The following is a 19901-nucleotide window of genomic DNA, read 5'->3' as shown; positions in this document are numbered from 1 at the left end:
CGTGACGTCATCGACACGCGCCGGAAGTACCGTTCACAGGAGCAATCACACTGCCCTGGCTGCGAGGATGGCAGGCTTCGCGGAGCTCGGGCTGTCTTCGTGGCTCGTGGAACAGTGTCGGCAGATGGGTTTGAAGCAGCCCACGCCCGTGCAGCTGGGCTGCATCCCTGCCATCTTGGAGGGTGAGTGTGGCTTGGCCTCTCCAGGAGGCTTCCCCGCTACTGTCGCTTCTCTTGCCTTATCTCAGCTTTTGCCCACGCGGGTCCCGTGAGGCAAGGGGCAGCCCTGGACTTTACGGGCGATCCTGGGTTCCGGAGGACGACTAGGTGATGTTGACGTTTAGGCTGTACTACTGACTCGCCTGCACAAATGATGTAATCTCTGAAACTTTCGTAGTCTCATCACTGAGAGGGTTTGATGAATAACTAATAGATAGTACTGAGAAAATTCGGTAGAACTTGCTTTACTATCTTCATTTTACAAATGGCAATTGAGGTTGTCAAGATTATTGGTAAATCCAGGATTCTGGTCCCTAGACTGCTCCTCTCTCCACCCCTTTGGTCCAACCCAGTTTTGCCATTAAAAGAGATGCCTTCAGGAAGCTTAGGATGTGACAAGTTAAGGCATTAAATAAACAGGGACGAAGAGTCAGTAGGGAGAATAGGATGCAGGTTGGGGGAGGGCATTCTGGACTGAGGAGGACATTCTGAGTTTCCCAAGCTCTGATCCCTGGGAAGGAGTCAAAATGAAATCGTGTTTAGTAGCAGGTATCTCAGGTCAATGGATGTGGGTTCCAGTCTAGGCTGTTATTCACTGGCTGTATGTCCTGGGCAAACCTTTGACTCTGTTTTCCCTTCTGTTAAATGGGGATGATAATGGCCTCACCCTCCTTAAATTTGTCAATTACTCTAAATGGAAAGTTGTCATAATGTTTTCAATAGAAAGGGCACAGGCTGGTACTGAGAATACAGTTTTTGTCATTATTGTTAAGTTGCTAAGATGTGCCCAAGTCTTTTGTGACCCCGTGGACTGTAGCCCGTCGGGCTTCTCTGTCCATGGGATTTCCCAGGCAAGAGTACTGGAGTGGGTTGCCATTTCCTTCTCCAGGGGATCTTCCTGACCCAGGGATCAAATCTATGTCTCCTGCATTAGCAGGTGGATTCTCTACCACTGAGTCACCAGGGAAGCCTGAGCATATAGTCATTGCTCATTAAATGTTAGCTGCTGTAAACTGTGCCTGATGGAATACCTGTCTGTACCTGTGACACTGCTCTGTTCTCTGCCCAGGTCGGGACTGCCTAGGCTGTGCCAAGACAGGCAGTGGCAAGACAGCAGCATTTGTCCTGCCCATCTTGCAGAAGCTGTCTGAGGATCCCTATGGCATCTTCTGCCTCGTCCTGACACCCACCAGGTGAGTCCCACACCCCACACACAGACACACGCTTCTCGGGTGAGTTAACCAGCTGGGTGCTCTTGGGCACGTGCCTTTACCTCTTTGAGTACACTTGCCATGTGTGCAAAATGGGAACAGAAGTTAGCCCACCCCTTAGAGGTGCTGAAGAATTCGCAAGATGGTGTGTGAAAAGTGCTGAGCACAGGGCTTGACTCAGGGCAAGCAGGAAGGCCAGGAAGTAGGCACATGGGCAGAGGAAAGGCCTGGACAGAGCTGGGGGCAGAGAGGAGGGGATTTGACCACTGACCCACTGACCAGCCTTGGAGCAGCAGTGGGGGGTGGGTGGGTGGGGGTGGTTGACACTTGGGTCTCGGGCTTTGATAACTGTGGTGTCAAGGCCATTGCTGAGGACGTGGGATGAGGAAAGGCCAGTTTGGGTGGGACTGGCCGAGGACAAGCCATACTCTGTTCGGGCACCCAGCTTAGTGAGAGCTGGGCCTCCAACAGTCCATACCAGAACCTTTGTCCAAAGGGGACTGGGAGCCATGGAGAGTGTGTGAACAGGAAAGATGCAAGCAGGAGGCCCTATTAATGGAGACGGGAATGAGAGGCAGGCACAAAACCCCTATCTGACTCAGTCTGGCCCCTTCATGCCCACAGGGAGCTGGCCTATCAGATCGCAGAGCAGTTCCGTGTCCTGGGAAAGCCTCTGGGCTTGAAAGACTGCATCATCGTCGGCGGCATGGGTATGGGGGGACCCAAGGAGGTGCTGGGCATGGGACTGCTGCAGCCTCAGACCATCTACCTAGCCCCATCTCTCGAATTCCACCCACAGACATGGTGGCCCAGGCCCTGGAGCTCTCCCGGAAACCACACGTAGTCATTGCCACACCAGGGCGCCTGGCTGACCACCTCCGCAGCTCCAACACCTTCAGCATAAAGAAGATCCGCTTCCTGGTGAGTCAGCTTGGGGCCCTGATTCATCCGTTTGGGAACTGTGTGTCCCATAGGCCATCCGTTACCAAGTTAGGAATGGTGACAATGACATCTCAGGGACCAACAAAAGGGGGCCTGTACTAGAAAAGATGGGCTCCCCAGGTGACTCAGTTGTAAAGAATTTGCCTGCCGATGTAGGAGATGCGGGTTCGATCCCTAGGTGGGGAAAATTCCGTGGAGGAGGAAATGGCAACCCACTCCAGTATTCTCACCTGGAAAATCCCATGGACAGAGGAGCCTGGAGGACTGCAGTCCTTGGGGTTACAAAGGGTCGGACACAATTGAGTGGGCATGCATGCACACACTAAAAAGTCAGTAGAGGGCAGGGCCTCTCTGAGGAGTTGACGTTGAAGCTGAGATGGGCAAGAGGGCAGGCCTCCAAGACCTCGAGGGAGAGTGCTCCAGGGTGCATGTCTGAGCCCAGGAAGGAGGCACGTGGAGGAGGTAGGCTGGGCGCTGGGCTGGTGGTCAGGCCTTGGACAGCGGCCTCACCCCACCCCCTGCCTGCTGCGGCTGATGCTACAGGTGATGGATGAGGCGGACCGGCTGTTGGAGCAGGGCTGCACTGACTTCACCATCGACCTGGAGGTCATCCTGGCAGCCGTGCCCGCCCGCAGGCAGACGCTGCTCTTCAGCGCCACGCTGACCGACACACTGAGGGAGCTACAGGGCCTGGCCACCAACCAGCCCTTCTTCTGGGAGGCTCAGGCCCCGTGAGTCCATAGCTACTTTCTGGTGGCGGGATGGGGCAGGACAAGCTGGAGGCGGAGGTGTCCAACAGAGGTCATTGACCATGGGCGGGGCGGGCAGTGACCTCATTCAACAGAAGGGGAAACAAATCTGCCCGTGCCCAGGGTGCGCACCGTGGAACAGCTGGACCAGCGCTACCTGCTAGTGCCTGAGAAGGTCAAGGATGCCTACCTGGTCCACCTGATCCAGAACTTCCAGGACGAGCATGAGGACTGGTCTATCATCATCTTCACCAACACGTGCAAGTGAGCATGGGCGGGCCTGCCGCTCCCATCCCCTAGGCATCCCTCCCCCTGCACCTCATGGAGGTCCAGCAGGTGGTCTGCGGTTGGAGGTGTCAGGCACACGGCCAGTCTTGGCACTCCAGGGCCTCTGCTCTGACCAGCAGTTTCAGAGGATCCACTCAAGGAGGTTCAGAGAGGTCAAGCAGTTTGCTAATAAGGTCATCCCCATGAAGACAGAGCCAGGATTTGGGAGTCCTCAGACCTGCCTTTTCCTGGTGGCTCAGATGGTAAAGAATCTGTCTGCACTGCAGGAGACCCAGGTTCAATCCCTGAGTTTGGAAGATTCCCTGGAGAAGGGAATGGCAACCCACTCCAGTATTCTTGCCTGGAGAATTCCATGGACAGGGGAGCCTGGTGGGCTACAGTCCATGGGGTTGCAAAGAGTCAGACAAGACTGAGGGACTAACACTTTCACTTTTTCAGACCTGCCCTTAACTGGAAGAGCTGAAGGCCTTGGGCTCTCCCCAGGAGACCCCTGCAGCAGCTGGGAAGGCCCTGGAGCAGCCAGTTTGCTGTGGTCTCAGGGGGGCACTGAGGCCCAGCACATCACCCCCACGGCTGTCCCCTCCACAGACCCGGGGATTTCAAAATCCTTTCACATATTTGGGGAGAGCATCAAGGAGCTGTAGGCTGGTCTAGCCTGAGCCAGCATAGAAGGGCAGCCCACAGCACACGGAGGAGACGTCCTGACCACTGCCCCCCAAGAATTTCTTGGGCTACCAGAAGAGAAAAGCCTGGACGTAGAGTGCTCTCTTGTTGGCTTAGGCCAGGGAAGGGGTCAGCAGGCAGGACGCGGCATCCTTTCTCCCGCTTCTCCTTCCCCAGTCATGCAAGGCCACTGCTAGGGGTCTCAGGGGGGTGGGGGACGGAGCACCCTCCCAGGACCCCGGCACTAGATGGACCGACAGCCTGTCCTTCCCACCAGGACCTGCCAGATCCTATGCATGATGCTACGCAAGTTCAACTTCCCCACTGTTGCTCTGCACTCCATGATGAAACAGGTGAGGCACCAGGTGGCCACCCAGAGCCCTCCCCGACCAGCCTCGCCCTGGGGATGCCTCCCCGCTCCGGGGCTTTTGCTCAGGCCCTCTCCTCTGCCTGGAACACTCTTCCTGCCGCCCCATCTGCCCCGTTCTGGCCTCCTCAAGGTCATCTCCCTCGCTGGACTGTGAGCCCCTTGAGGGCGGAGACTGTCCTGGCCTCTGTCGTGCATGTCCCCAGGCCTGACACAGTAAGCATAAACTCTGAAACATTTCTTGGGATGTTACCTGACACTCCCCTGCCCCAATTTTCTCCCAATTTGGTACAGAAAGAACGCTTTGCCGCCCTGGCCAAGTTCAAGTCCAGCATCTACCGGATCCTGATTGCAACAGACGTGGCCTCCCGGTGAGCGGCTCCAGGGTGCTCCCTCCCCCACGGTGGCCCCCACAAAAGGGCCAGAGAGGGAGGCTGGCTTCAGGCAGCCCCACTTCACCACCGAGTGACCCTGGGTGAGTCCCAACCTCGGTTTCCCCACATGGACAGAGGCGCTGACTGACCTCTGCCTCCAGGGGCCTGGACATTCCCACTGTGCAGGTGGTCATCAACCACAACACCCCCGGACTCCCAAAGATCTACATCCACCGAGTTGGCCGGACAGCCCGCGCAGGTGAGCAGAGGGCGGGGCGGCCTTCGGGCACCCACCCTCCTGCCCGCACAGCACGCAGAGCCAGTCACAAGCTGGTGGGGCACGGGAGGGCCACAGACTGCAGGTGAGAGAGACTAGAGGTAGTGCTCGCAAGCTGGGGGAATCCTCCTTTCAGAACCATGGGCAGGACTTCCCTGGCGGTCCAGCGTTTCAGACTGTGCGCTACCCATGCAGGGGGCACGGGTTTGATCCCTTGCTGGGGAAGATCCCACACACCACTGCCAAAAATCCCCCCAAACAAACAAAAAGACCTAGGTGGGGGTGGTGTGTCTTCTCCACATGATCCAGGCAGCGCTGAGCTGTCCCCTGGGGACACGGCACACACAACCCCCCTCCCCACCACTACCTCTTGCCTCACTCAAGCCCCCTTCACCTGTCAGGGCTGGCTGCCCTAGCCCAGCAGCAAACAGGTGTATGGGTCCTGATGGGTAAGATGCTGCCCTGAGGGATTCAGCATTCAAGTTCAGCCACTTGCTGTGACTCCTGGTAGGAGCCTTGCGTCTGCTCCCCAGCCCCACCCGGAAGGGACACAGAGTCCGGGAGATTTTCTCACACCTGGAGTGGACAGAGCCATGGTCTCTGGAGCCAGACTGGGTCTGGCCCTTCTCTCCTGCCCTGTGGCCTCAGGCCGGTCACATCAGCTCTCTGGGCCCCCACTGCCTCATCCAGCAATGGGTAACAAGAATGTGACGCCTGTTTGGGGCCGCTCTGAGGGTCTCAGGCCTGGTCAGCTCCCAAGGCTGTTCTAGTACATTGTCTCATGGAAACCGGGAACAGAGAAGGTGGCATGTAGAGATCGGAGCTGAAGCCTGTCTGGGCTTCCTGCTGACAGAACTGGGCTTGAGCTCCCTGGCAGCCATACCGAAAAGGGAAATCAGCCACGTCACCGGCCCCTGATTAAGGCCAAACTGGCAGGACAGCCGCCTCTCCCTGGAGTCCTGCTACTCCCCTGGGATAGACCTGCCTACCACATAGAGATCAAGCAGGGGGCTGAGACCTGACGCTCTAAGCTTCCTTCGTTTCCACTCATTCCTCCACCCACTGAGCTCCTGTACAGTTCCTCTTGATCAAGAGGAGCTCTGAGCCACCTAGCGGTCAGGACCTGCTTGTATCGGCCCCTTCTGGCCTCCAGCACATAATCTGGGTGTGTCCCCACAGGGCGGCAGGGACAGGCCATCACGCTGGTGACGCAGTATGACATCCACCTGGTTCACGCCATCGAGGAGCAGATCAGTGAGTGGGGGTAGGGGGGGAGGGTGGTGCCTCCGGGTGAGCCGTCCACTCACCCTGTCAATGCCTGCCTGTCTGCTCATGGGAGGAGGCTTAAACTGCGCTTTCCTTCCTACACAACCCCCCTAGAAGTTTCTTTGGCCCAGCTATTGAAGCAGAAACTCCGTCATGGCCTCCAGCAGCCGAAAGCCACGTCTGATGGGAAGGGACTTTGGTTTCTCAGACCACAGTGTGTGGGTGGTCCCTGCAGATGAGTCAAGCCCCAGGGCTGTGGCCTAGGCATGTTTTCAAAATTCCCCTTGGGTGGTTTAATGTATATCCAAGACCGAGAAGCTCTGGGGCATCTCCAACCACTGCACAGACTGTCCTGAGATTCAGAAACATCTTGACTTTAATGGACACTGTTTTCAGAAAAAAAAACTCCTAATCAAATTCATAGTGTTGTTAACAACCAGAAAAAGAGAGCAATCTGTACCTAGCTCTTGCCCACCTGATCTTTATCTGATATGACTCTCTATGACCTTGCATGCCCTGCTGCATGGAGAACTACATGGTTGAAATCTTTCTCCCTGTGGTGCCTGCCCCTCCCTGCCCCCTCCCAACCCCAGGTCCCTGCTGTCCCCACAGAAAAGAAGCTGGAGGAATTCTCAGTGGAGGAAGCCCAGGTCCTACAGATCCTCACACAGGTCAACGTGGTGCGGAGGGAGTGTGAGATTGTGAGTGTTGGGGAAGGGGCTCGTCCTCGGGGACCCAGGGTGCTTCCTCTAAGGTGGCAACCCCCGTGATGGTCTCTCCCTCCCCCTACTCCTTCCCCCCTGCCCAGAAACTGGAGGCGGCCAACTTTGATGAAAAGAAGGAGATTAACAAGCGGAAGCAGATGATTCTGGAGGGGAAGGTGAGGGCTGGCGGAGCTGTCTGTGTGGTAGGGGCAGGGCGCAAGGGTCCCCAGGGGAGACAGTCAGCTTAGCCAGCTTCCGGTCCTCCCTGTGCCAGGACCCCGACCTGGAGGCAAAGCGCAAGGCGGAGCTGGCCAAGATCAAGCAGAAGAACCGGCGCTTCAAGGAGAAAGTTGAGCAGACACTGCAGCGGCAGAAGGCCAGCAGGGCTGACCGCAGGGGGCGCCCGCCCAGGGCCCGGCCTGAGGCCTCACTGTGCCCAGCAGCCACTCAGGGTCCAGCCTGAGTTCCGCACAGCACCCACTCGCCTAGCCTGGGACTCCTCCATCAAGCTGAGGGTTGGAGCGCCCTCCCCTGAGGACAGGACCCTCTGCCAGCCTGCCCAGTGCCCCTCAGCAGAGCCCGCTGACACCCACGTACAGTGCACAGCCCTCCACCATGCAGCCTCTGGCAGCCCCTTTCCAGAGCCTTGGCCAAGAGGCGGGCTGCTGAGGAAGGAAGAACACTGGCTATGAGGTTGGGCCCCAGTCCACCTGGGGTACAGTGACCCCAGCCCAGGGTCACCCTGGATGTGTGATGAGCAAAGGTGTGTCACTTGCAGGAGGTGCTTAATAAATGAGTCTTTTAACTTCTGCAGTCTGACTCTGGGGAGCAGGGGCAGCGAGAAGAGGATGTGGCTGCCTGTACTTCTCAAGTCCCCTGGAACATCATGTTGCCACCCCACCCACTGGTTCTTTCCTGTCGGGCCAGGCCCAAAGCTTTGGACTGTAGTGTTGACCATTCCAGCCGAGTGACCTTGGGTGGGTGAAGTCCCTTATATGGGCCTCAGTTTCCTCATCTGGAAAATGGGTATAGCAACCGCTCTACTATCCGGATGTAGACATGATGTTTTGGAGAGATCGTTTCCATGCCTAGTGAACACAGCCACATTCTAGGAGCTTGCCCACTTGGTTGTACTTGGGGTTTGTGGCCAGAGTGAAGTGAAAGTGGGGGGCTTAATCAGGGTCCATGTTAGTCTGTACTGGTCCAGACAACATGGGCAGGGCTTAAGGAGATGGGGAAGCAGAGACATGTGTCCTGGACATGCTCCCTCAGGCTTTCTGAACCTCACCCTCTAAGTGGCTTACCAAACCCTACACAGACTGAGGGTAGATGGACAGAGGGTCCAGTGATGGTGGTTAGGTATACCCAGCTGCTCAGACACCACACATACACAGCCACGCTTAGAAATGTAATTTGGGCACCAGCACGCGCCCTGGGGAGTCTAGAAATTCTACACAATGAAAAGCTCAAAAACAGCCTCTGAGCTGTGAACAGCCAGGGCCGGCTGGAGTCTGTGGACAAGCCCTCCCCAGGCTGAGTCGGGCCCCAGTCCCTGCCAGGGGGCTTGGCCCACCGTGCCGCCTGCGGCCTGGCCTGTGCCCCAGGCGGGAGTCGTTCGGGTAAAACCAGCTCCCACAGGCCCCTTCTATGCAGACCCGGAGGCCGGACTCAGGGCGCGCCCTCGGCCAGGCGGGCCAGCCCCTCCCGCAGCTCGCTCAGCTCAAACAGCCTGACATCCAGGAGCTGAGCGGCCCGGCCCACCTCAGCCCGGGCCCGCTCCCGCTCAACCCGGGCCTCCTCCAGGCTGCGCTCCATGGCCCGCAGCTGGTGCTCCAGCTCCGCGTTCCGCGTTTCCAGGTCCTACGGGGAGAGGGTAGGCAGTGTTGGGGGCCCCAGCGAGTCTGAAGGGTCCAGCATCTCAAAGCGGGTGCCGGGGACCACAGCCCTCCCTCTGGGCCAAACTCTCCCTGTCTGCTGGCTTTCTCCCAGTTACGTATACCCAAGACACTCCCTGGTCCCCCAGCCAATTTGAAGTGACCACATTCCTCCTCAAAATCCTCCTGTCACCCATTGTTCTGGGAATGAAATTCAGACCCCTCCCTCCTCTCCTTGCTCATTCCTGCTCAGCCTTTCTGGCTTCCTTGTGGTTCCTTGAATACTCTCTCCGCACCTCAGGGCCTCTGTATTTGCTGTGCATGCTGCCAGGAGACAACAGGGAGCATTCCCTGAAATACTCTCTTTGGGGTACCAGATCCTTTAACTTCTCCACCTGCTGGACTCACAGGACATGCCCCTATGACTGTTCCTCAGATACAGTCTTCAGTGAAAGCCAGGTCAGCCACATCTGGGTACAAATGCAAGCTTCTGGCCTCAGACAGGGATGTGTGAGGTTTGATAGGGCTCAAGAATGGAAATTCAACAGAGACTCAAAAACTGCTTGTTGAATGAATGGAAGAAGATGAAACATTGTCCTAATAACCATCATTTGACTCAGTCCTTCCATGCACCTGGTTATCTGAATCCTTCACAACCTTAGATGTCTTCCTGACTCCATGTATAGGTGAAGAAACGGAGGTTCGGGAAGGCACATGGCTGCCCAGAACCCGTGGGAAGGGAAGATCATGTCCGTCCCACAGCAGGATCTGGCTGCCGCGAGTAGTCACCACACCCCACCCCACAGCAACCACACATACCTGCACCTTCTGCTGTGTCTCCTCACGTTCAGCAGTGTCCGCGGCCTCACGGGACCCACTAGTCTGGCTCCTCAGAGTCTGGATCTCCTAGTGAAAAAGTTCCCAGAATCTGTTCTGAGGTCCTTGGCTCCCCTGCAGGAGATCAAGGAAGGCAAAGCCCGAGGAAACACACATGCAAACAGATGCCTTCACACACCTGGTCTTTAGTTTGCACCAGTGCCTCCAGCTGCTCCAATGACTGGCCGGGTCCCTCCTTCTCACTGCCTGTAGGTGGCTCGGCGGCAGCCTGGGCTTCCAGCTCAGCCACCTGTGCAGACAGGAAGGTCAGCCCTGATGGCTCAGTCTGTACCCTCCTCACCCCGGGAATACGCCTCCTGATCAGTCAAGCCCATGACTGGGAATTCATCCCTCCACATCCAGGCCACTACCTCACCTCGGGCAGGCAGGACTTTAGGGTCTGACGACCCTCTGGGCCGACATCACTTCAGACCCACACTACGGAGCGAGAAACTAAGACTCTGGGACGTGACCTGCCGAGAGCACGCATCCAGCCAGGTGAGCCCAGGACAGACAGGGGGCAGGGGCTTCACAGTCACCCTTGGGCCACCTGGGGTCTTTGGGAGGGTGGGGCTTCCTCACCCGCTGCCGCAGCCGCTCAGCCTCTGCGCGCTGGGCCTCCAGCTGCTGCCTCCACTGGGCGGCGGCCGCGTTGGCCTCTCGCAGGGCGCCCGCCAACTTGTTGTTACTGTCCTGCAGCGCGAAGAACTCGGCCTCCCACTGCACCTCGCCCACGGAGCTGAGACAGCACGGGTGTCGGCAGAGGGCGGGGCGGGGCCTCACTGGGCCGGGGGCGGGGCCAGGGCGGGGCCGGGTCTGGGGCGGGGTTGTGGGCGGGGTCAAGAGACAGGGGGCTGGGGACGTCCCGGGGAGCCGGGGTCAGAGTAGGCCCTTCTGTGTCCGCTCCGCGAGACACAGTCCGCTTGGCGAGCAGTATCAACCCATGGGATGTGGACAGAACCGGGTGGCGGGGAGGCACCCGTGGGTTTAGAATTAGCTGGGGGAGGTGTGGACGGGCCAGGGTTAGCCCCGAGGAATGGATGAGGCAAGCGGGGTCGGCTCTGGAAGGGGCGTAATCTGGGTGTTTCCTCTCCAACCCAGGCGTGTTCGGGGATCCCAGGCGTGGATCCACTGTCAGATTCCGCCACTTGAACGAGTCCCAACAGTTTCTGAGAACCTCCTCTCGCCTCCCCCACCTTTCGTCCTGCCACGCCCCTTGTACCCTTCGCTACCCCCTCACCCTTCGGACAGCATCTTTTTGAGCCGCTCGCGTTCAGCGGGGCCCGGGGCATCCGCGCTCTGGCTGCGGAATAGCTTCTCATCGCCGGGGCCATTGGCGCTGACGAGGGGGCTCGGAGGCACCTAAGGGAATGGATAGAAGTGAAGTCACAGTAGGGCGTGGCTTCCGTTAAGGGCCAGTTAGGTCATGGTTGGGGTTAGGGCTGAGATGTCAGGGGTCTTGACTGAGAGGGGGCAGGTCCTTCCCAGCACTGGGATCCGATCGTTCCTCTCCCCCCTCGCCCACCATCCATGGCCCCGCATGGCCCCTGGGCTGTAGTTTGGCGCCCTGTCCCGCCTCCTTGCCTGCTGGGCTCTCACCAACCCACCAAGAACAAACCTGATGTAGGCTAGCCTAAACCCAGGGAGAGAGATACTCATCATCTGCAAATCGGGGAGCAATCTGAAGCCTTGACGCTATTCCCTCACCGCAATGACCTTTCCTGGGGCCAAATTTCAACAGCTATTTAAAATTCCTACGGGAAACCTACTCCATTAGGCTAAATTTATTATGAATCCACCTGGTGCCTGAACCACAATCCTGAGGGCAGGGACCAGCCTACTTTTTTATCTTCTTAAGCCCTGTGCCCAGTCCTGGCCTGGCACACAGTAGGTGGTCAATAAATGATGTTGAATAAGTTAGTAGGGGGAAATGCTCAGGGACAGTTTTTTAATCCCACCCCACTACTTAGGGTTTCCCAGATGGCTCAGTGGTAAAGAACCCGCCTGCCAATGCAGGAGACATAAGAGACACAGGTTTGATCCCTGGGCGGGGAAGATCCCCTGGAGGAGGGCATGGCAAACCACTCTGGTATTCTTGCCTGAAGAATCCCATGAACAGAGAAGCCTGGTGGACTACAGTTCATAGGGCCACAAAGAGTTGGGGACGACTGAAGCGACAGTATGCAAGTATGCACCACTACTTAGCCATTTCAACTTTCACATTTCAACTCTGCCACATGAGCTGGTTTTCTGGCCTTCCTTTATCTAACTTTCAGACAGGCCTATGACATGCTCTCGTGGCACCCACACCCTCTTCCATGGCCCCTGCCATGGATCTAGTTTTACATCATCAGTGAGCATTTGGTCCTGAGCACCGGCATAGCATTTAGACCCCTCCCCTTCATAGCAGTTGAGTTCCTGGCAGGCCTGGGACAAGGAGTGCTGACCTGGTGGGCAGTGAGCCCCAGGGCTGGACTGGTGAGTTCTCCCCCATCCTGAGATTTCTCCCGTGCCAGCCTTGCTGCTTCCTTCACTTCCTGGAACTTCTCAGCAAACTGAGGGATGAGGGATAGGAACAGACAGTCAACAAACTCCCAGCCCCCTCCACCAGGGCCCCACCACACGACTCCCACCCAGCACCATCCCTGTCTTTGGAAGAGAGGGAACAGGCTTGGAAGATGATGCCCAAGGAGCAGAGTGGGTATCAGGCTAGAGGGCTGGGGTGGGATGTTCACAGAGGCCACCTTGAGAAAGAGATCCCCTTTCCTTCTCAATCAGCTTATCTCAGTAAGGAGAGCCTCAGGTGGGTGCTAATCTGTCTTTCATGCCTGGGACGCTTGTGAATATCCTTTGTGACAAAGAGAAAGCAGGTCTTGGACTTGGAGCCTCTGACAGGCACCTGCAGCCAGTGGGAAAGTAATCACCCTGTTCTCATTTTTGTTATATTATAGTTTACATTAATCTCCCATACCTGTTTTCCAGCTAGGGTAGGATACACATTTTTTTTTTTTTTGGCTGCACCAAGCAGATTGTGGGATCTCAGTTCCCTGACCAGCGATTGAACCTGGACCGTGGCAGTGAAAGCCTGGAATCCTAACCACTAGGCCACCAGGGAACCTTTTTTAAAGAAATGTGTTTATGTATTTATTTATTTTGGGTTGTACTGGGTCTTCATTGCTGCTTGGGCTTTTCCCTGGTTGCAGCGAGCAAGGGCTACTCTCTAGTTGCGGTGCCCAGGCTCCCCATTGCAGCTTCTTTTGTTACAGAGCACAGGCTCTAGGGCACACGGGCTCAGCAGTTGCAGCTCCTGGGCTCTGGAGCACAGGACCCATGGTCACGGCGCACGGGCTTCATTGATCCGCAGCATCTAACATCTTCCCGGTCCAGGGATTGAACCTGTTTCTCCTGCATTGGCAGGTAGAGTCTTTACCACTGAGCCACCTAGGAAGCACCCCCACCTTTTTACATTTTAAAATAAATTTTCTTAGCTTGAAAGTAATGTTAAAAATATTTACAGATATACAGCCCCTTGGTTTGTGCAAAGGGGCCAGTGCAATTCATTGGGGGTGTTGGGGGCAGGCAGTGTTTTCAAAAACTGTTCCAGGATTTCTCTGGTGGCCCAGTGGTTAAGACGCCACACTTCCAGGGCAGGGGATGCAATCCTCAGCTGGGGAACAAAGATCCCATATGCCACATGGCGTGGCCAAAAAAAAAGTCCCAAGAGCAACTGAATACTCATATGTGAAAAAAATACTCCTACTTTATACCGCCTGCAGAAATTAATTCAAGATCTAAATTTGAAAGGGAAACTAATGCTTCTAGAAGAAAAGAGAAGAAAAGCATCTCAGAGAGCATGAACCATAAAGGGAAACAATTAATAAGACAATGCCGAATTCTAGAAACAGCAGAGGGTGGAGGGAGGTGGTAATGAGGGAAGTGCCAGGGGTGTGGGGAAGCGCTCAGCCCAGCAAAGGCACCCAGAGAGGAGCAGGGTGTGTTCAAAATCAAAGCAGGTGGCCAACTGAGCTGGGATGTGGACCAGGGAAGTGGGAAGGGGCTACAGGCTGGTCCAATTCTGTATGCCCATTCTGTTGCTGGGAAGACGGAGGCCCAGCATCTGTCCAGGGTCCCCCAGTACACACAAGAGAAGACCCAGCCCCAGCCCGGCTCCTCCCACCATGTACCCCCGCAGGCCCACCTGAGTCAGATGCTGTTCAGAAGCAAAGCCAAGGCCATAGACAGTGTTGGCGCGGCTGTCTGCCCACTGTCCAAACTTCTGGGAGGTTTTAGTGAAGGTCATGTTGGGAGTGACAGTGCTGTTGATGATGGCCTGGGGGAAGGTGGGGTGGGGAAGAAAAGCTCATGGGTGATGGAACTGGTAATAATCAATAGGAAACCCCCAGAGAAAATCGCCTTGTGCTAGTCCTTCTGTGCTAAGTCGCTTTAGTCGTGTCCGACTCTTTGTAACTCTATGGACTACAGCCCACCAGCCTCCTCTGTCCATGGGATTCTCCAGGCAAGAGAACGGGAGTGGGTTGCCATGCCCTCTTCCAGGGGATCTTCCTGACCCAGGGATCAAACGTATGGCTCTTACGTCTCCTGCATCAGCAGACAGATTCTTTACCACTAGCACCACTTGGTTTGAGCCATTTCAGGAACAAGATGGAGACCCAGAAAAATTCAGAGTATCCCCTGGCCCCCAAGGCACACAGCAAGGCAGTAAATGGACCCAGTCCTGTCCCTGGGATCCTTGGGACCTGCCACCCCACCCAGGCCCCACCAGGACCTTGGCACCACCAAGGCTGATGATTCGATAGACGTTGCGGGTGGCATCGTAAAAGTAGGAGACAGTGAGTGCGTGTTTGCCCGCAGGGATCCAGTTCCGTTTGGTGGCTGGGTCGATCTGGAACACGTGTGCCCGTGTGCTGAAGATGGGCTGCTCCCTGTGTGGGGAGAGGGTGCTCAGTGGGAGCCAGACACACCCACCCCCGGGGACTCAGGGTCAAGCTGGCAGAAGCAGAGGCTGACCTGGCTGTGGACATTGGTCAGGCTGGTCTGGGCGGGCTCCAAGCAGCAGCCAGTGGGATGGTAGGAACTGCTGGTTTGGCCTCTGGAGGGAGAGGGGGTTTGTGAGTGTCCCCCCTGCCAGGATGAGGGAGGCCAAGCACGTCTAACCCCAGGACCGCACTAGCAAGTACACAATTCACAGAATTTCGATCCAAAAGTGAAGGGAATGTAGCCTGCCAGGTTCCTCCGTCCATGGAATTCTCCAGGCAACAACACTGGAGTGGGTAGCCATTCCCTTTTCCAGGGGATCTTCCGAACCCAGAGATCAAACCCGGGTCTCCTGCATTGCAGGAAGACTCTTTACCATCTGAGCCACCAGGGGCCATCTCCTGTCCTGAGTGTTGCAGGAACATCCTCCAGATGGAGGTGGCCTCTGACAGGAGTCAGGTGGTACCTGATATCCCAGCATAAATCTCACATCTTCCTGCTTACAGGACTCCCAGTGAAGTCTTCTCTATCTCTGGGCCGGGCCCAGGAGGCCAAGGCCAAATCCTGTGCAGTACCTTCTGACATTCATCCATCACTCTTCAAAGCAGGGCCTCCATCAAAAGAGTGGGGCAATAGCGGGTGCTTACTGGGACACCCGTCCCCCACAGGACCCCCAAAGAAACCCCTCAGCTTCCACTCTAGAGCAGAGGCACACCTTGGAGTCAAAGACCAAAAATCCCCAGGGAGCCTGCAACCTAGTTAAAAAGACAAGATGCGGCTGAACAGGTTCACTGGGCTGGCCACCCATCACCACTGAATCCCAGTACGGGCGGCTGGGTGGGGGCCAGTCCCGGAGAGACCCGGTGGAGGGCAGGCAGACCGAGGGAAGTGAGGCCGGGACTCTGGAGCCCCCGCGGTCAGAGGGGGGAGTGCACCCCCTCCTTCTGGGCAGCTGCTGTCCTGGTCACAGGGTCTGAAACCGGAGCTCGGGGTGGGGGAGGGGCGGTGACTTTGGCCGGCGTTGGGGGTGGGTCCCGGGTCGAGCCGGGGTTCCGCGGGCGCAGGGGTCTCAGACACTCGGGTCCCTCCTGCCCGTCCGGACGCTCCTGCCGCGACTTGCTGCACTGGGGAAAGTTACTCACCAACTAGTCATGCGCCTCGGACGCCGCCGGCCGCGGGGCTCCCCAAGGGGAGCTCGACCCCGCCCGGTGTCCGGGATCCAACATTGCATTTGGTGGTCGAAGCCCCACCCCACGAGCCCCACTACAGGGAATCGGATATTCATTCGGGATCAAGACCCCACCTGCGTCAGGACCAGGACGCCCCAACTTCGGGAAGTGTTGCCCCCAGCCCTGGAACTTCCCAAGATCCCTTACCACGGCCCTCCAACACTCCGGGTCCAGAACTTCGGGGACACGTTATCTACCTCCTGCAACCGCAGGTCCAGAACTTAGGGGATCCTTCGCGCTTTCCCTGACTCCTGAACTTCGGGGACCCCCTGCCACCGTTCCATTCCCAGGTCGGGAATTTCGGGGTTCCCTCGGATCGCCCCTCCACCCCAGGTCCGGAACTTCGGAGACACCTTCACAGCCTTCTCCAACGACGGGGCCGGAACTTCGGGACCCCCTCCCAATGTCCCCTCCCTGACCCCGACTCCGGAACTTCGGGGTCCCCTGCCCTCTCAAGCTCTGGCACTTCGGGGCTCCCCCAGCTCCCCCCAGCCTCCGTATCCCGAACTTCGGCGACCCCCCCCCCAGTACCCTCTCCGGGGCTCTGGAACTTCGGGGCCCCCCGCACCCCCAGCGCTGGCTCGCTTGGCCGGGCTCACCCTGCCGGCTCGGCGCCCCGCAAGTGTCCGGGCGCGAGACGGGTGCCGCCCCGCGGCGCCGACTCCCCGCAGCCCGGCGCCCCGCTCGCTCGCTGGCTCCGGGGCCCGCGCCCTCCGCGCCGCCCTCCGCGCCGCCCGCGCCTTTGTCTGCGCCGCCGCCGCCGCCCGCGCCGCCTCCGGTCCCATCGCGGCGGGTCCCGACGCGGCCGCCGCCCGCCCCGCCTCCCCGGGCCGCCGAGGCCGCCCCGCAGCGCCCCCTGCCGGCCCTCCGCGGCGGGGGGGCGGGAGAGAGGGAGGGGCAGGGGCAGGGAGGAAGAGGGGAAGGATGGAGGGCAAGAGGTTAAGGAGGGTGCGGAGGGGGACAGTCAAAGGGGCAGAGCCAGAGACGCGGACCCAGAGACAGAGAGACGGAGGAGAGAGGCAGAGACACAGGCGACAGGCAGACAGACCTCGGCAGACAAAGGACAAGGTGGCCTCATCCCCCTTTCAAGGGTGTATGTGGGGGGTGTCCCCGATCCTCTGGGCCACGGCTGCTTTTGTCTGCTATGGGGAGTCAGGTCCCTCTTCACCCGAAGGGAGTCCAGGTGCAGGGCGCATCTGCCCTAGGTGGACGGACCCAGGCGTGGCTGGTCCTCCTTGCCTGTATGCGGGAAATGAAGAAAGAGACCTTGGGGAGAGGAGGCTAGAAGATGAGAGAGAGGCGAACAGTAGGCGCCTAATGGGGCTTGACCCCAGGTGCCCTCTCAGATCCCTTCCTGCCTGCTCTCCCACCCCACTCTGATCCCCAGGGGCGAGCTTTTGTCCACCTTGGGGCTTCTGTGTCTCCCCAAACGGCTGTCACAGTGTTGATGAGGTTGGATTAGGATTATCATTGCTGTTAAAGGGTCCCCAAATCCCAGGTTGGGGGAATATCCATGTCCACTTGCCACTGAATGGGTGAATTGCCTGGAGGTCCACAGGCCTGGGCTTGTCACTACTGCTCGGAGTCCATGCCTTCCTACAGTTCTGGGAGACGGAACTTCTAGAGCTGAGCCAGGATCTCCTGGTCCAAGCCTGCGGAGCCCCCTTGTCAGTCCCAGCTCCACCCTCTCTCTGGAGGCTCCTCCAGAGTCACACAGTGCCACGGGGTTTGTGGACAGGGGCACTGAACCAAGGAAGGCCTGCACTTCCGTGAAGCTCTGAGCCTCACCTATGTGACCCCATGGACTGTAGCCTGCCAGCCTCCTTTGTCCATGGGATTCCCCAGGTAAGAATACTGGAGTGGGTAGCCATGCCCTCCTCCAGGGGATCTTCCCCACCCAGGAATGGAACCTGCATCTCTTATGTCTCCTGCATTGGCAGGTGGGTTCTTTACCACTAGCACCACCTGGGAAGCCCACATTCGAGGCTTTTTGCTTTTTCTCTCCTCTGACTGCTTTCCCTGTTCTTGTCTGTCTGTTTCCCCCACATCTGAGCTGGTCTCTCCCTTCAAATTACCTTTAGGTGAATCCTAGGTCATGTTGTTTCTGGAGCCTTCATCCCAGGCCAAGATCTGAGTTTTCCTCCCTCCCAGCCTTTGCCGAAGCTGTTCCCTCCAACTAGAATGCCCTTCTCAAAGGCTTGTATTCTGTTTTGTCCTTCTAGGTTCAGCTCCTCTGCCCCCTCACCTCCCAGATGCTTCTCTGACTATCCTGAGCTTGGTAGGGACCTCGCCCACCCCTGCTGCACCACCCCATCCCTTTCTTTGGGATCCCTGATTGATTTACTGGTCCGATTGTGGCCAGAACTGACCCATCCTTGAGCCTGAACCTCTCTCAGCATGAGAGGGACTATCACTCCAGCTCAGGAAACAGAGCCACAGACTCACTTTCTCCACCTGCCTCTAACTTCACACGGCATCTGCATAAGCAAGGGATTTGGCTTCGCTCTCAGGCCCAAAGCCACAAAACGCTTGAACACTGTAGGGAACAAAGAAAATACCGTCTGTTCCGTGCAGAGAATGACTTTTCCTTATAACCAAAAAAAAAAAAAAAGTAACTGGGAAGGTGCTGGCAGGGCCGAGGCTTTTGGAAGCCACTCAGCGTGTGCTGAGTACTGGCCGGCTGTAGAACTGGGGCCAGGTGGCTGTTCCGTGGGGGGCGGGTGGGCGAGGAGCCTCGGCAGACTTTACCCCTTACGTGGGCAGGAGGCGACAGCGTGACGGAGAATGGGGTCCCCTCTCAAGTCTCCAGGAAGGATTGGGATGGAGCTGGCCTTGAGCAGCCCTGACCTGCAGTTGTCTTAGTCCAGCTCAAACTGAGAGAATGATTCTGTCAGTGTAGACTCGGCTTTCTTGCCTGGAGAATGGGCTGATGCTCATGGGGCTGGGGTGGGGGGAGGAGGCAGGAAGAACCCAGGCAACACCATCAGCCTCTCACTTTTCCCCGGGCATAGATGAGTAGGAGGCTGCCCTGAGCTGCCTCTCCCACCTCGGCCTGAGCCCTCTTCTGCCTGGTCCTTGGGCCTCTCTTACAAAGGACTGGGAATGTCCTTAAGGGACGAGCAGAGGCCGCCAGCCCAAGGTGGTGACTAGAAAGGACAGCTTCCTCTTGGGGCTGAGCAAGGACTTGAGGGAACGCGCTTCCTGCCACGGGAGGAACCAAGCAGGAAATAGCTCATTCGGCTCTCAGCTCAGCTCAGTTCAGTTGCTCAGCCATGTCTGACTCCTTGAGACTCCATGGACCGCAGCACTACAGAGTAGCTCTTATAGGTGAGGCTCCGGCCTCTGTCTCGTTAAATCTGACCCAGACTTTGGGCTGAAGTTATATTGTCTCTCTTCCCTGGAGGGTTCCTGTCCCACCAGAGCAGCAAAGGGGGGAGAGTGTCTGTCACTATTCCCCAAAACCACATGCCCAACCTCATGGCCTGGATTACAGGGACCACTCAGGTCTGTTTATGTCATGATTTGGTTACTGCCTACTTTGTTCAAGCCTCTGTCCCACCACCTAGAGCAAGTCTGACTTGCACCAGGAACTCTGTAAATGTTGCCAGCAGGAAGAGATCCCAAGGGCCCTGCCTAGGTCCTTGGTGGCCTTCAATGTCACATGAGCCAGGGTGCCTCTTACCAGCAGAGTGATCTTAAAGAAGTCACTTTCCTTCCCGGTATTTTAGTTTCCCCATCTATAAAACATGCGTTAAGAATGATACCCACTTCTGAGGCTTCCTGTAAGGCTCCAATATGGCCTGGCATGAAGAGGGCATGACCCTAGGAGCTTAATAAATGTCTGCTCGTTATAAACATCATAGTTATT

At 57.3% G+C, this 19901-nt stretch overlaps 2 protein-coding genes across 5 annotated transcripts; one reads left to right on the top strand and one right to left on the bottom strand.

Annotated features, from left to right (window-relative positions):
• The first annotated feature begins 12 nt into the window (after window positions 1-12).
• Window positions 13-7907, top strand: DDX49 (DEAD-box helicase 49). 2 transcript variants are annotated; one of them, XR_006342570.1, is made up of 13 exons: window positions 13-182; window positions 1288-1411; window positions 2054-2139; window positions 2229-2350; window positions 2915-3102; window positions 3244-3384; window positions 4349-4424; window positions 4733-4809; window positions 4974-5071; window positions 6269-6343; window positions 6949-7056; window positions 7164-7235; window positions 7334-7403. XR_006342570.1 is itself a non-coding variant. In XM_043910872.1 (13 exons), the coding sequence occupies exons 1-13, from the start codon at window positions 68-70 to the stop codon at window positions 7520-7522; spliced, it is 1452 nt and encodes a 483-aa protein (XP_043766807.1). In that variant the 5' UTR covers window positions 13-67; the 3' UTR covers window positions 7523-7907. The 2 variants fall into 2 exon arrangements, 1 of the variants encoding a protein (XP_043766807.1); XM_043910872.1 differs by having other exon boundaries at window positions 6968-7056; window positions 7334-7907.
• A 547-nt stretch (window positions 7908-8454) lies between these two features.
• On the bottom strand, window positions 8455-16815 carry HOMER3 (homer scaffold protein 3). 3 transcript variants are annotated; one of them, XM_043910879.1, is made up of 11 exons: window positions 16633-16815; window positions 16181-16233; window positions 14838-14919; window positions 14596-14752; window positions 14008-14139; window positions 12257-12364; window positions 11050-11171; window positions 10392-10548; window positions 9949-10059; window positions 9753-9839; window positions 8455-8919 (listed from the first exon to the last, which is right to left on the bottom strand). In XM_043910879.1, exons 3-11 carry the CDS (start codon window positions 14849-14851, stop codon window positions 8728-8730), a joined length of 1080 nt encoding a protein of 359 aa, XP_043766814.1. In that variant the 5' UTR covers window positions 14852-14919; window positions 16181-16233; window positions 16633-16815; the 3' UTR covers window positions 8455-8727. The 3 variants fall into 3 exon arrangements, with proteins under 3 accessions (XP_043766814.1, XP_043766812.1, XP_043766815.1); XM_043910877.1 differs by lacking the exon at window positions 16181-16233; XM_043910880.1 differs by lacking the exons at window positions 16181-16233; window positions 16633-16815 and adding an exon at window positions 16565-16589.
• Window positions 16816-19901: the final 3086 nt, after the last annotated feature.

The sequence above is a fragment of the Cervus elaphus genome, chromosome 9, assembly GCF_910594005.1.
Source record: "Cervus elaphus chromosome 9, mCerEla1.1, whole genome shotgun sequence".
Lineage (NCBI taxonomy): Eukaryota > Metazoa > Chordata > Mammalia > Artiodactyla > Cervidae > Cervus > Cervus elaphus.
This window is presented reverse-complemented; position numbering and strand designations above follow the sequence as displayed.